Below are 15272 nucleotides of genomic sequence, written 5' to 3'. Positions count from 1 at the left end.
ATTTTAAGAATGCCGAGTTTTTTTGCTTCAAAGTTTCATGTGAATTTGGGGCTGGGTTCTCCACCCTGACTCATCTGGAGCAGCACCTTGTTCTGCAGGAACCTGCACAAGGTCACTGGGGGAGCATTTGCTCCTTAGGGTGTGCAACAGTGCCAGAGTTTGATGCAAAAAAAAAAAAAAAAAAAGAAGGAGGGATTGTCTTCACTCACTGTCAGTGCACCATGGCACCACTCACGCCTCCCTTCCAGCTCTGCTGGAGTGCCTTACTCTTGATCTGCCATTTCCCCCGCTCTCTTCTCCTGAGCTCCTCTCTTGAATTTGGTCCTAGCACGCCTTTAGCTGATCTGCTCCATCCCTCCTCTCCTGGTCCTCAGGTTCCTACACCATGACAACAATGAACAGGACCCACTGCTGTCACAGCCTTGTCCCCATATGATGCTACCAACTCAAAAGTCTACCGCTGAAAGCAAACCTCTCACCCTGAGGTGGAAGAGTCTATCTGCTACTGCTAAGCCCTCAGTCATCTAGGCTGCCCAGCTTCTCACCACAGCTACTTGCTTCAGACTGGTTGGTAAGCTCAAAGGTGTACTCACCTGTGCTGGAGAGTAACATCTCATGCACAGACGTCCTTCAGGATCTGTTCTCCCACCACCTTCTCCTGTTCCTGCTCCTTTTCCCTGTCCTGATTTCGAGGAGCCCGACTTGCGGGAGCACAGCCCATGTGCAATTTCCAGCTCAATTTCAGCATCCATCTCTGCATCCTCCTGGGCCTCCTTGTTGCTGTCGTCAAGATGTTTCATGAGCACAGCTACCACCACATTGATGAGGACAAACTGGGCTGTGAGCACAAAGCTGACAAAGTACAGTGGGGAGATGAACTGCAGGTTGCTGAGGCAGCTCCGGTCATCGTGGCTGCAGTCACGCAAGGTATCCTTGAAGGGAAGTTGGGTTTGAGAGGGAACGACGGAAGGAAGGAAGGACTAAAGTAAGAACACAAGCTTGGCTGCTCTTTCTGTCAAAAAACACTGATGCCAATGGAAAGAACAAGGCAAATATTTCTATCACCCCACATATCTGGGATCATGAGGTCCTGAAAGAATCTGGGACACTATCTGATCATGTGCTCTCTGCTTCAGGGCAAATACGTCCAAAGGTGTACAGAGCAAACTACTTCTAGACCACCACATGTTACTGCCACTGTAGCCCCACACATGTAAGAACAAAAATGAGAAGTCTGGTATTCCCTTCTCCCATCCAGACTCAAAAGCACCATATCTGTTCAAAGAATTTTCCTCTCTCTATGTCCTTTGAAGGAAGGAAGCATTTATTTTGGATTTCCCTAGTAGCTCTGCAAATGGGTGCCATGTCCAATGCACCTATGTTCAGCTTTGATAACAGGTCTTACGGCAGTGGATATCCCCTCTTAGCCTGACAATCTTCTTGTTCCTCCCAAGGACAACTTGCACTTTTCTCAGCCAGATGCTTGCAGGACTAGATGAGCCCAAGGTTTGAGCTGCCATGGTGGAGAGGGAGATTCTGGCCCAAGCAGAGACCTTATCTAGCAACCCAGCTCCTGTGCTCCTTCCCTTTTCTAGCACAAACACTGCTGAACAGAGCGCACATCAGAATTTCTCCTTCCCCACAATAAGGACATCCACACCCCTGAGGCCCAGTTACCTTCATGATCCCATTCCAGTTGTCGCCCGTGGACACCTGGAAGAGAGTGAGGAAGGCCATCCCAAAGTTCTCAAAGGTGGCGTGGCGGCTCATGCCCTCGCAGGGGTTCTCATCGTTGCATACTGAAAGGAAGGGGATCACGGCTATCAGTGAGGGACACGCTGCTGGCCCTGAGATCAACAGCAGGAACTGGGGAAGGGGACTTCAGGCTTCTCACAGCCTGGAGAGCTCAGGTAATGGCATCAGCACCCTGCCCAACACTTGGCTGTTGCCCAGCAATACAGAAAAATCCCTGATGGCCCAGCCCCGGGATATCAGGCAGTGTAACTCAGTTGCTCAGGGGTATCCTCCCAACGTGACATTGTGCTGCCTTTCTTCTTGATCAATATTCCATGGCAAGAGATGTGAATAAACTTTCCCTGAGTTTTTCTTGTAATCTTGAAGGCAATACAAGCTAAGCAGTGCAGAAAAATCAAAAGTTTAAGAATGAAAGAGAAACCCGATGCTGATTTTACTTTGTTAGGCTGTTAGGACAATAACAATTTAGAGAGAAATTCCTCTTACATCAATTACACATAAGGGAGAATAAAGGCCATCAAGTAATTCAGTCCCTTTATTGAATAAGTACTGATTTTGAGAAACCTCAGCTTCCCAGCAGGTCTGTAGCTCACACTGTCACGTGGTCTGCTTGAGACTTACCCAGTTTTCCAAAGAGCTCCACTCCTAGAGCAGCGTAGATGAAAAAGAGGAGCATGAAAAGGAGCCCGAGGTTTCCCACCTGAAAGCAAACGGCATGGTCAGCCTGCTCCAAAGCCTATTTCATCTACATAGGCACGTGTTCCTGTCTTTCAAAGCCTAAAGAGAAGAGCAGCAAACTCCCAGTGTACAAATACAACCCAAACAATTGCTCAGCACTTGGGAAATCACCGGTGATGGCACCAGTTCCAACTGGACTTGAAGGATGCTCTTTTCCCAGTCACCGCCACTCCAGCACAAGCTCTGTCTGGGGTTGACTAAAGTGTGCAGTTTCTGGGCCAGGTGGAGACAAGCACATCGGAGCAGGGGCTCAGAAGGTGAAGCCAGTTTGGCTGGGTGAAGGACTAGCTATGGATTACAGCACACAGACATGTCCTGCAATGCTACTTGCTCCACCAAACCGCCTAAGTCCCTTGAAGTTATGCTCATGTGAAGAGTGCAACGGCAGTGCTCCAAAAAGCCAGGGACACAGGTAGACCAGCTTCTGCCATCAACCAGGCAGAGCACGGTGGGGCAAAGCACCAGCTACACGTGGAGGTTACAGCAGGGCTTGTGGAAGGAGTAGGCAGGTGGGAAGGAAGAAGGGCAAAGAGGCACTTTTGAGATGTGTGGAGAGGAGAGGAGAGGAGAGGAGAGGAGAGGAAGAGAGAAGAGGAGACTAATGAAGGAGTCAAGAGAAGAAGCAGAGCTTCCTTTACATCTCATGACTAATGGGTCAAAGCCTGATTTCTGGGCCTCCAGCAGCTGCTGTTTGGAAACTCTTCAATGCGAGGATTGTGGCTTCGTGGTGCACAAAGGCAGCAGTGCCACCAGCGATATAGGCACTGTCCCCAAGCCCGCACTCTCCCAAATCACTGTTTGCCTCTGAATGTCCTACCTCCCCCTATGTGGGGCAGCCAGGTTATATGTGAGGAGCAGGAGCGGGTTTTGGAAGCGGTAGGCTGAACAGTAACAGAAAATGCCAGTAACGGTCAGCACACTGTTGGGGAAACAAGAGAAGGTAGGGAAAAAATAAAGACCTAACTGGTATATGGGTGTTTTTGAAAAACTGAACAGCATCTGGTCTGAATGCACGTGGTCACTGGGCCTTTATTAGCATCATCCACTTCAGGAGTCTAATTTAGTCATTGCAACTGCTGTGCCATCCAAATTCAAGAGAGAAATAAATGATTCAGCCCACCCACTCCCCTGGGCTGCCAGATCCTGGCTCCCTGCGTACTCAGTGGAAGGAATTATTTCTGATGACTAAACTGGACACCACAGTAAATGCTGTGAACACACACCTCTGGGTCTATGTCTACGGGGCATTAAGAAAAAGAAGTTAATAAAACTTAGCTAAGGGCTACATTTCCAAAGGGTTCTTTAAAATTAAAGCTTTATTCACTGTTAAGACTTGTTGTGGTATAACAAAGGGAATTGAAACAGGACAACTGCAGATGCCTTATATGCCATTAGCAAGCCAAAATCCCTGATATGAGTCTGTGCTCTAGGAACATAAAGAGAAAGGTCGAGAGGAAGAAAAAGCACAAAGGAAAGGACAGATTATTTTAAACTGCTTCTTTTGGCAAAGCCAATAAATCTTGGAGAATAATATTACAGATAATTCAATTGTCCCCTGAAGACCCAGTGTATAAAATATGGAGACTAAATTCAATCTGTTAACAGTGAAACCGGGGGATTTTAGCCCTGCTTTAAGTGCAGACTTTTAGACAACCTTAACTGTGGAGTGATTTTTGATCCCTCTGTTCTATAACTTCATTAAATGAAGTCAACCTGTTACAGAAGGAAGCAAAAGCCAGTCAATAGGAAGTGGATTGATCATAGGCTTTGATGCGGGAAGGATTAAGCACTGTTTGTTATTACCTTCCAGGGAATACCTAGAGGCCAGACCTTTAGACATCTTCTTGTGAGGGTTTTGTGGCAGACATTAATGACCTCCAAAAGACCTGATCTATCATCTTGGTTAGCAAAGGAGCTGTATGTGAATGGGAGACAGAAAAGCTAGAATTTGTAAAGTATGGAAGAACATACTTGTGGTTTGTGGCTAGGACCAGAGCAGGGCTCAGAGGCTTTAATTGAGGTCCCAGCTGTGCTTTTTGTCATCTTGAGCAAAACACTTCACTGCCTGATAACTCAGTTTCTCCATCTACATGACATGGATATGAACATTTCCTCCTCTCTTATTTACTCTCTGTATTTTGGGGGTAGAAGTTGAGTCTCACCATTGAAGTGCAAATATACTGCAAAGTCCTCTTACCAAGGGCTTCTGGATACTACTTCAGCCAGCTCTTAATATCTGTGTGCATTTATCTGGGTTACAGAATAAACACGCCACAGACACGCAGACGCTGGATCTGGAGACGTGCTCTGTTCCAGATCCTCACCTGAGAAAAATCAGCTGTCGTGGCTCGTGGAACAGAAAAGAGCAAGGTGCAAAGAAGCTGCACTGAGCCAGCCTGGGGCAGCAGAGCCAGAACTAATACACGTTACTGGCCCAAAGCTGCCTGCTACAACACCACCGTTAATCTCCCTTTCCTTCCATTGTTCAGAGTACCTCAGCCCCCAACTATCCTGGATAACAATATTATTATATATTCTACATATGAATTATTATTATTATTATTAGACAAAACCGCATATTACTGTTTAATAAAAAGCATAGGAGATCAGACAGAGCTCAGGTTCCATAAAAGATCACAGCGTTTTCCCCTCGTTTTTGTGCCACAAAATTCCTCTAATTCAGATTGACATTTACTGTCACCAACATCAGAAGTAAACTCCTTGGGTGTCTACTCATGCTGTTTCCAGATTAATTCTCAGCTCCGCATCACTCACTGAGACTGGCACATTAGCTGATAAATCAACTGACAAATGCCCGTGCATTTTGATATCATGCAATATAGCTGCCTGCTCGGGGCCTGCCAGGGGAATGGTCTGATGTATGATCAGCAGAGCCACTTGGTGCCATTACTCCTTGCTTAAAAATTCTCTTTCAAGGATCCAAAAGGAAGGAGACCAGTCTCCCTGGCTGCTCATCCATCACGAAGGATCCTCACAGTGGGCTTGAAGCCTGTGTAAAGCACCGTGTCAGCATCTCACTTGGGAACAGCTGCCGCTCACAGCTCATGAAATCCTTCTGTCTAGCTGTCTTGCAGTAGACACTTAACTGCCGGCTGCGTAAGCCACAACAGAGCACATCACTGCTTCTCATACGTGAGAGGCTCAGAAACACAAAGGGATCCAGGAGGAGAAAGGAAGAAAAGAAAGTAGGAAGGGAGAGGCACTGGCTGAGAAAAGGAGTGACGGGAGTGCAAATGAAAGAGAGGGGGGAAAAGGGGGCACATGCGGGGAAGAGGGAGAGGGGCAGAGATGCAAAGACCTCCTTTTCTCCTGAAATGGCTGCCAGGCACTCTTCTCCTATGCAGAGGGGAAAGAGGAGCTAGGGACCAACCGCAAGCAGTTAGACACTAGCTAGACGTGATGGGAAGAAATTTGCCCTTATTCAGGAATCAAGCCTTATTTCATCCACCCGCTGGAGAACAGAGATGTGAGGTGAGCTGTACCCCCGTGATTGACATGATAACCTGGACAACACCTATCTGAGGAGAGCTGTACCCCCATGAATGGTATGAAAACTTGGACATCACCTTCAGGCAGTTGCCTGCACAAGAATCAACCTTTTGGAAAAAGGGTGCAGAAAAGGGGAGTCTTTGAAGGAGCTGGTCTGTTTTACCTGTGGCAGGGCTTGAACAACTGTATCCAGCAGTGCTCGCATTCCTGTGGCCATCTTCAGTAACTTCAGGACTATCACAACAAGCACAAGAGAAGTGTCACTCAGACTGAGCTCAGAAGGTCCATCCTTGGTGCGACTTACTAATGGCAGTAGCACAAGACAGATGTCCTGTCTCCCCTTGCCCTAGAAAACTGGATTGTCCTCTCCAGCCCCCTTCTCCCTTTTCCCACTTCTTTTGATCGTACAACCCCAGTGATTCCTTCTCCAGTCCATCTCCTTCCTACTAAATACTGTTTCTGCCACCCATGTCTATCAGGCTTCTTCTGCTTCACTCAGTCTGGCCAAGAGCCTTCCTTCTCCCAGCAACATGTGTCACAATTCTCCCTCTGCTCTCATTTTTCTTTCCATCACTTTCTCTTCCTCCAGTCATCACCTGTTAAGGCAGCTTAGCACACCTTGGCCACCACCAGGAAGATTCAATCTCCTCCCTGTGCAAACTTCAACCTGCTTGGTGGCCCCTTCTCCAAACACCACTGCCATACTTGCCTTATAAAAGAATAACAGTGGAAGTTCAGCCCTTGTATGATCTGCTTGCCCTCCTGGTCCCTCACCTCCTGTTAAAACCACTACATCTAAATGCCTGGCTAAAAGAAGCCAGAAAGCCTTAGCCTCTAGGCTGTCCTTCATCACATGCCCTGCCTCCCTCCCAGGGCTGGGGACAGGGTGGGCCCCATAATTCCACAGTCACGGCACCAGGTCCCACTCCACGGCCACCTACACCCCTGCCTCTGGTCAGTGTCTCTCTCACCCCGGGCGATACGCAGCACCCTCATGATCCGGATGATAGTGGGGTTAATTGGGAGAGCAGCGTTGATTTCAATCTCTTCCAACGTGATGCCCATGACGGACAGCAGCACAATGGCCAGATCTAGCTGGTTCCACCTTAAGAAAAAAAATTAAAGAGAATAAAGGAAGACGGAGTTTTTCAATTTCCCTGAAAAAGAAAGCGAATTGCCTCTACTTCAACCTAAATATTTCTTTATGTATGAGTTCAAGGCCCCACTCTGAGTCAGCCTATATGGGCTTTTGCAGACAAACAGAGATTCACTTTGCACACACCCTGAGCAGCCAGAGGCAAGCCAGCCTGATCTGAAAGCATGGAGCTGTGTTACTATGGTGCTATGCTTTGACTAATGGGCTCAGCTTTTTATGGCCTTACTACCTCGAATCAGCTTCGTTATATACGTTCTGCTTCAGCATGCTCCCAGTTTGCCTCAAGGGCAGGAAAAAAAAATGGCTTTCTCTCAGCCCACCTCCTTTGCTTTCTAGCCTAACCAGCAGATGCCAAACAAGAGGCAATTTTTGGACAACTCTTACTATTGTCTAGGCATTGCAGCTCACGCGGGCTGAGCCTAAGTCCATGCTGTGCAGAACTGGGAGGTAGTCAGGGCACTCTGCTACCACCTCACACTCCAGGTAGGGATCCATCCTCAAAACCTCTACCCCAAACCCAGTTGTCCCACAGCCACGGTTGACATAACCCTCTGGTCACCTGTCTTTGAAGAATCGCCGCAGACCAAATGCCACCAGCTTGAGGACGGCCTCCAACACAAAGACGGTGGTGAACAGGTAGTTGCAGTACTTGAGGGCCGTCTCCAGGGACTGCCAGCAGAGAGAGAGGGTAAAGAATTGAGGCAAAAGCAACATCAAGCTCATAACCTGTGGGAGGACTCTCCTGAGTGCCAGGAATTCACTGGGAGGTGGGGAAACTGCCCCACATCTCCTACCTACTTGAATGGGGAGGCTGCCTACTATGGGCAACCATCAGCTGGACCCTCTGCCCCATGCTGCTCTCAGGATCGGTTATTGCTCCTTTCTCCTGTACTGCTCAGCATAATGGGGAGGAGGAGGAGGCTATTGCAAGGATAATCCACCAAGTACCATCAGCCTCCTCATCTGCCAGTAGCCCATGCCACCTGGATGATGCCATGTTAATGGCACCGGCATAGCTATCAACCAGGAGTGAGGCATGAAGGTTACTCCAGTTGTGGATACATGTCATCTCTGATGGGAGGAAACCCCTCTGTGCCTTGGTCTGGGGCAGGCATACATCATATCTCTTAGCTGTTGGGCTTCTGGTTCTTTTATGTGCTGCCCCTTCTCCACCACCGAGGACCAGTGTGAGCAGCGGGCAGCATTTGGTGGCATTTCGTACTGGAAGGGTTCAAAGTGCTTTGGGAAGATTCTTTAGGAGAGCCTGACAACAGGCTGGCATGGCTGGACCTGCACTCCAGGGGTAGGAGCTGAGGGGTAAGGAAGAGGAATGACTTGTTCAGGAACAAAGGCCTGACGTGAGGATGACAACAGATAGAAGTGGAGAGGTCCTGCAGAGGAATCATCAAGGGCAAGATAAAAGCTGGGCAGTTGAGCAAGACGGGCAAGAAACAGAGGAGCCTGGCAGTGTATTTGAATGAGGACAGACAGATTCAGCTCCTGATCAAAGCCTGAGCTGCCTTGGACAGCGTCTGCTCAGACACCAGAGCTGTCACCTAAACCGAGGGTCTCCCGAAGAGAAAACTGAAATGCCACCAAGCAGATGTCATGACGAATGCTTTGTCTACATATGGAGGCAGAAAGCTCCTTTGATACGGGCAGCATACTTTTATTCCATCAAAGGCACCTAGAGCTTTGCCAGGAACACTGAGAAGTACATGGTCTTCCTCAGCCAAAGTCGAAAACTTTTTTGGCCTTCAAGGTCCTTTACTGGGAATCACCCCCTGCAGCTGAGAGAGGCTCTGCTCAGCCCCGCAGCTTCTCTTATGGAGGAAAGGTGGCTTGGTAAAGACATCCCATCCCATGACACACAACCAGCCACTCTAGTCCTCTCAGCTCAGGCCATACGGCAGGGGAATTGGACTGACATCTGGAAATCTGACGCAAAGCCTGAAGCTCCCAGGACACTGCTGCTTCCACCACTCCTCCTGTTAGGATCCAGGGGAAGATACAAAGCAGATCAGGCAGCTAAATTTGGGTGACCTCTGTATCTACTTAATAATATAAAGCACAGAGACCTCATTGCACCATGCTTCTCTCTATTGAGGCGCCTTCTGTCTATTGATTTTAATGGATAACAAATATTGAGTAGGGGCTACCTTTCTGGATACATATGAAACTCTTCACACAACTTGGCCTACTACATTAACTCTTGCAGCACTTTAACAGTAGTTTTGAGAGACATTCAAGTGTCCTACCTATGCTGGTGGACAGTGGTCATCAGAGAGATGTAGCAAACCAACATAACGACTAGAGGCAGGGCTTATCTCCATGATCTCACTCACCACAGGTTGGTTGTAGTGCTCCAAGGACATAGTGACCACGTTGAGGCAGATGATGAAAGTGATGAAGATGTCCAGATAGTGGCTGGTGCAGACCGAATGAATAAGGAGACGTATGGGGCAGTAGGTAGCGTAGTACGGCAAACGCTGCGCCTCTTCAGTGGAAAGAGGGAGATGGGCAGAGTTAGGAAGAAATTGGAACAAAGAGAGAAATTGGTAAGAAACACTGAGGACGCAGCAGGCATAAGAGTCGTGATAGGCATTGAAAGAAAAGGGAATGAAGGTGGGAGAGAGAGAGAACAGAAAAGGATAGGTAAAAGATAGGGGACATAGGAAGGAGGGAAAAAATGCAAAAAAGAGGAAAGTAGAAGTGGGAGGAAAAAAAAAGTGGAAAAAAGACAAGGAAAAGAACGCTAGAAAGAAAATCTGTTAGTCTTTGTTTGTGGGAATGGTGCTAAATCAGCATTTCATGCCTCGACAAATTAAGATCACAAATGACAAAAGGGAGCAGATGGTTTCAGGAGAGGCCCCAGGGTGTCACAGGAGAGAGGGGAAAAACTGGAGCAGGGGAAAGGAAAGCATGCCCACAGGCTGTGAATGGAGAGAACCATCAGTCTGGGGTAGTAGGGATGATTTCCAGGGGCAAGTATGCTTTTGCGATTTTTGTCTAAAGGTAATACAGAAGAGGACGGAGACACCAGGAAGAGGGCTTGCTTCACCACGGAGGGTCTGGGACCCCGGGGAGTGACACTGCAACATTGATGGAAAGAGCCAGGAACAAAACACAGAGGTCTTCCTCTTTTTTTCCCAACTCCCTCTTCTTTAAATTTGGGTTTAAACACAAAGGATGGTCTGTCCAGGTCTTCCCCCAAACACCAGCTGGGTTGCAGGAAGCCCAGGTGGGACTATCCCAAGCCCAGGAGGTGTCCCGATGCACACACATCCTGTGTCGACAGTGCACACCAGCATGTGCACAGGGGTACTTTTGGTACGCGTTATCTCCCAAGGGGCAGGGTGCTAAAGTCCCAGTGGCTTCTCCAGAGTCCCAGCAAACCTTGTCAGCCACCCCTCTTCCCCAGACCGCCCCAGTGAGGTGCGTAGCGACACAGCAGTGGTGTGGGGAGGAAGGCTGAGAGCATGGCCACAAGCGATGTGTTTTGGAGATCGGTCCGTCGGGGAAGAAAAAGAAGAGGAGAAGGTTTTTCTCAGAAAACCTTGGCCTACGAACCGACCAAACACTTAGGCTGTGCCTTACTCCTTCGCTTCTTCTCCAGGCGACGCAGGCGCTTCTCCCCCCGCCGGCGTGCCTCCTCAGCCTCCTGGTGCTGCCGGCACTTGTGGAAGTTCTCCACCACCACCCCCACGAACATGTTGAGCACAAAGAAGCTGACGATGAGGAGGAAGGAGATGAAGTAGAGGAGCATCCAGGGGTTGTTGTTGGTCACCGGCTGGAGGAGGAGGGAGAATGGAGGCGGTCAATCAGTTGGACGTGTGGTGGTATGGAAATGATGGGGGTGGGATCTGCCATGGTGATTGGCTGCTGGGGAGGTGGGGAGGGGTTGTGAAAGTCAGGGGAGTGGGCTGGGAAGAGCTGGAGCTACAGACAGGGAGGTTTGTGATTGGTTGACTGGATTTCAGCATCAGTTGGCGACTGATGGAGTGGGTGGGAGTCAAGGGCAAGGGCCCACCTGCACAGAGTCACCCACAATTCAGGCACAACCCCAGCTGCAGGTCCCGTACAAGACCAGTATGTGGTAAAGTGGGTGGTCCAGACACCTTTGGCTTGAGGGCAAGTAGACACCATAACCACACACCACCAACCAGAATAGAAACGTCATTCAGGATTGGAGAGAAAAGAGGCCGTGACTTTGACTGGGTCTCGTCACAAAAAGCCTACAAAGCCAACAGCGGTACACCTTGTGCAGAGGTTCAGAGGTAAATGGAGCATCAGCACCTTCAACCCATGGCAGGTGCCTACACTGGACACTACCATAGAATTGTTATGGTTGGAAGAAACCTCAAAGATCATCAAGTCCAACCATATAACCGCTGCCACCATGCCCGCTAAACCCACTAAACCATGTCTTGAAGCGCCACACCTAAATGTTTTTTAAATAACTTCAGGGATAGTGATTCCACCACCTCCCTGGGGAGCCCATTCCAATGCCTAAAATCAAGGTCATTGCCTTAGCAGTAGAGCAATAGGGATGCAGTGGGCAGCAGCCCAACAGTCCTTGCTTTACAGGGTATTAAAATAACCATTTGTGGGCCAGGATGCCCAGAAAGGCACATGGCATTGTTATTCCGACATTACAAACAGAAAAAGGCCTGCTGTGAGATCCAAACTGAGTAGAGGGTGAGAATGTCTACAGACACCCACTGCACAGCCATAGCTGCACCTCCCTGCCTGGACCAAGCATGACCCTGACCCCTTGCAAATAGATGAGCAAAGGATTCAGAAGGGCCCTGGAAGGGACTCTTGGTTTGAGGGAGGTGTCTGAAGCAGGACGTTAAAGTATGCTTCTGCCTCACGAGCCCGAGGAAAGTGAAAAAGGTCCTTTCACAAGGAATTCTTTGTACCTGCTGGTCAACAGCTACAGCATCTAGTCCGTTATACATAATATTGACCCAGCCATCCTTGGAAGCCAGAACAAAGAGGGACATCAGAGCCTGCAACACACAAAGCAAAGCAGATGTGGAGCAGGTGCAGCTGGCAGGCTAGGGAAAAAAAATTGTGGGTTTACGCTCTAACACACACAACATTGAAATACTCTTCCTGCCTGTGTCTCTGCACATATCAAAACCTGCTCCTTTCCCCCATGGAGGAGAGCGAGGGGGAGGACAGGAAGCCATGTGCAGCCAGACCCACCAGAGGAGAGAGGTTATGAAGAACATCTGCTCCACAGCAGGAGGAAAAAGAAAATCAAGCTCTCTGCTGCCACCACTTTTCCTTCCCCCGCAACCTGTAAGCATCATCCTGATACCAACCCACTAGTGACACAGCTCCTGCATGGATACCCATGCCAACTACGGTCCCTCATGGCCCCGGGAGCAGGTTTTCCAGCCACTGCATCTGTGCCCCAGGGAGGGGTACGTATAGGAGACAAACCCTGTGCTGGGTTCCTATCAGAGACAGGGGCGGTGGGCACACTCACCTGTCCCAGGTTGTCGAAGTTATACTTGTGGTGCACCCACTTGTAGTTGGCGGCCACGCAGTCAGATCGGTTGGTGATGTTCCTGATGTCGACTCCCAGGCAGTGGTAGAACTTGCCCTTGAAGAGCTGCAGGAGTGGAGTGACTCCATCAGCCCCTTTCCCCACAGGGTTCCCCCATGCTCCCTGGGATGTGCAGAAGCTCCCGAGATGGTGGGTAGGCTGCAGGGCTGCAAGCCAGGTGGAGCATGACAGGTAGGGAGGACCACCAACGCGACGTAACAGGCTCAAACATTGCTAAGGAGCCAGGGCCACCCGCATAAATCCACATCTGGCTTTCCAGCCTCCTCCATTGCCCCAGGCCAGCAGTGACTGTAAGCCCTTACCATCTGTCAGCTTTTAGGGCAGCTTTTCTGGGTGCAATTAGAGCCATCATCCCAAAAGGAAAAAAACCCTTCTATTCAGTCCCCAAGAGTAATCTCCCCTCCCTGCTTCCCAGTTACTGAGAGCTGACGGGAAAAGAAGATCTCATCTGAGGGTAAAGAACCAGAAAAAACATCCCCTGCTTCTCAGATACTTTTTTTCGCAAAGCTGCACTGCACTGCTGTGGCTCTTCTGCCCAGGGCTCCTTTCCCCATATGGAAGGTACTGGATTGTGCATTTGTACAGATGCATCAGAGCAGACTAAGTATAGCGCATTCCCTGAGATGGAAGTAACACCCACGCCCTTGCTCCTCTGCAATGCAACAGCCAAAAATAAAGAGGATTAAATAAAAAAAAAAAATAAAATAAGGTTGTGGGTGGATTTAGGGCTCAGAGCGAGGGGGAGAAACAGAGTTGGCTGGAGGCAGGGTTCGTGCAAGTAGGCGCTGAGCTGCTTGTCCTTGTGGCGTGATATGGATGTGTTCAGTGAGCCCTGTGCTATGCCAGCCTGGCCTCTCCCTATAACGCTGACCCAAATCCTGATCCAACTCCTGCCAGGTGTGAGCATCAACTCCTCTCTCGCACATCCAGCAACGCCTGCACTCGCTGAGCACCTGGCTTTCCTTGCCAAAGGCTGTGGGGACATTACGGTGGGAGACATCTCATGGAGGAGGGTAGGTGCAGAAAGTTGCCTGTCCCTCCTGCTCTGCTTGGTTCCCTGTGCCTGTTGTAGCACCTGGGGGTACAGGTGCCCATGGTAGGGGTGGGGGCATGGGGGCTGTTTGATGGGCAGTAACAACATACCTGCACACCTAGGATGCCAAAGATGATGAAGAAAGCGCAGCAGATGAGGACAATGTTTCCTATGGGTTTCAGGGAAGAAATGAGCGTCTCCACCACCAGCTTCAGGCCAGGGGCTCGGCTGATGACTCTGAAAGGGAAGGAAGGGGAGAGGTGACAGAGGGACCGGGCAAGGATGTTTGGCCTAAGCTAAGCACTTTCAGTAGCAGCAGACCCCCGCTCTCCCTGTGCAGTGACCCACCAGTGGGGATCACTCTCCTGTGACCAAAAAGCTTTGGTCCCATGGGTTCGTTGTCTCATGAGGTACCTCCATATGGCCAGAGCCATATGGCTAAGGGGAACCTCCCTGAGGCTTACGGCTTGTCAAAGACCACACTTTGCCTGGCACAGCAGGATCTGACTCTGGGACCCTTCCTGGGGGGGCCCAGTGGGAAGAGGGGGCCGAGCAGCACTCGGTGGGGCTCTGACCGGAGGGGACGTAAGGTGCGCAGCAGCCGAAGGACTCGCAGCACTCCCAGGATTTTGGCACCGCCAGCAGAGGCCACCGAGACCACAATGTCAATGAGAGACACGAAGACCAAGAAGCCATCCAAGATGTTCCAGCTGCTGCGGAGATAAGCCTGGTCCCCAAAATACAGGCCTAGAGAGACCACCTGCAAGAGAGGGAAGAGGGGGTTAAATGGCTCCTCTCTGTGCAGCTGTGGAGAGAGGGGGAGGACCGGGAACAGATATCAACTCCACACGACACTGAAGTGTCATCTCATCATCTTTTCCTTTCACCTGGAAGGCTATGAAGGAAACGTCTTCGGGGAAAGCGGTGGTACATAACTCCAGAAATAACAGGGCCATGGTGTCTTCTCACCTTTCCTCTGCCTCCCTGAGCAACAGGACACTGTAGGAAACACGCAGGAAACCTTTCCCTGCTATACCATAGACCTGGGGCAAGTCTCCCAGTCCAGAGATCACCTGGGAGGTAAAATCAAGCACTAAACCCCATACTTTGGCTCTTAAGGGGGTGGTTCGATGCTCAGCAGTTCTCAACACCAGCAGGTGCTACAGAAATCACTGGCCTTGGGATTGCTAAACATCCTGCAAACCATGGCCATAACTCAGGTATGACTTTTAGGGGTTTAATTTCAGGCACCCAGTTTTAGAACTCTTTCCCAATCTCAAGAGGGGAATAACAAGATTTCCCTATTGTCGCAAAGTACTTCAACACCTATTGAATAATTATCTCAACTAGGTGCATGTTATTAATATTTTTGTTATTTCCCTCATTTGTGCTCCAGGAGAAAGGGAATGGACATTTGACAGCATTACAAAATCCATACCTGAAGGCCAGCTATTCCTCCCAGATACTAAGCTGTCTTTGGATTTAAAGGATTTATAGGATAA

At 49.6% G+C, this 15272-nt stretch overlaps 1 protein-coding gene across 1 annotated transcript in view; it reads right to left on the bottom strand.

The window, feature by feature from the left end:
- Nucleotides 1–15272, bottom strand: part of LOC104162033 (voltage-dependent T-type calcium channel subunit alpha-1I-like) — a gene marked incomplete at its 3' end in the record, with an annotated part of 87489 nt that overhangs the window by 7779 nt on the left and 64438 nt on the right. Inside the window, 12 exon segments of the mRNA XM_009700667.1 lie at nt 594–932; nt 1678–1799; nt 2377–2455; nt 6167–6237; nt 6975–7108; nt 7719–7828; nt 9505–9656; nt 10757–10949; nt 12082–12171; nt 12657–12782; nt 13881–14007; nt 14346–14530. Coding sequence (XP_009698969.1) covers nt 594–932; nt 1678–1799; nt 2377–2455; nt 6167–6237; nt 6975–7108; nt 7719–7828; nt 9505–9656; nt 10757–10949; nt 12082–12171; nt 12657–12782; nt 13881–14007; nt 14346–14530 — 1728 coding nt within the window.

Source organism: Cariama cristata, unplaced genomic scaffold, assembly GCF_000690535.1.
Source record: "Cariama cristata isolate BGI_N322 unplaced genomic scaffold, ASM69053v1 scaffold3655, whole genome shotgun sequence".
In the NCBI taxonomy this organism is placed as follows: domain Eukaryota; kingdom Metazoa; phylum Chordata; class Aves; order Cariamiformes; family Cariamidae; genus Cariama; species Cariama cristata.
The sequence above is the reverse complement of the archived record's forward strand: the minus strand, read 5'-3'. Positions and strand labels throughout refer to the sequence as shown.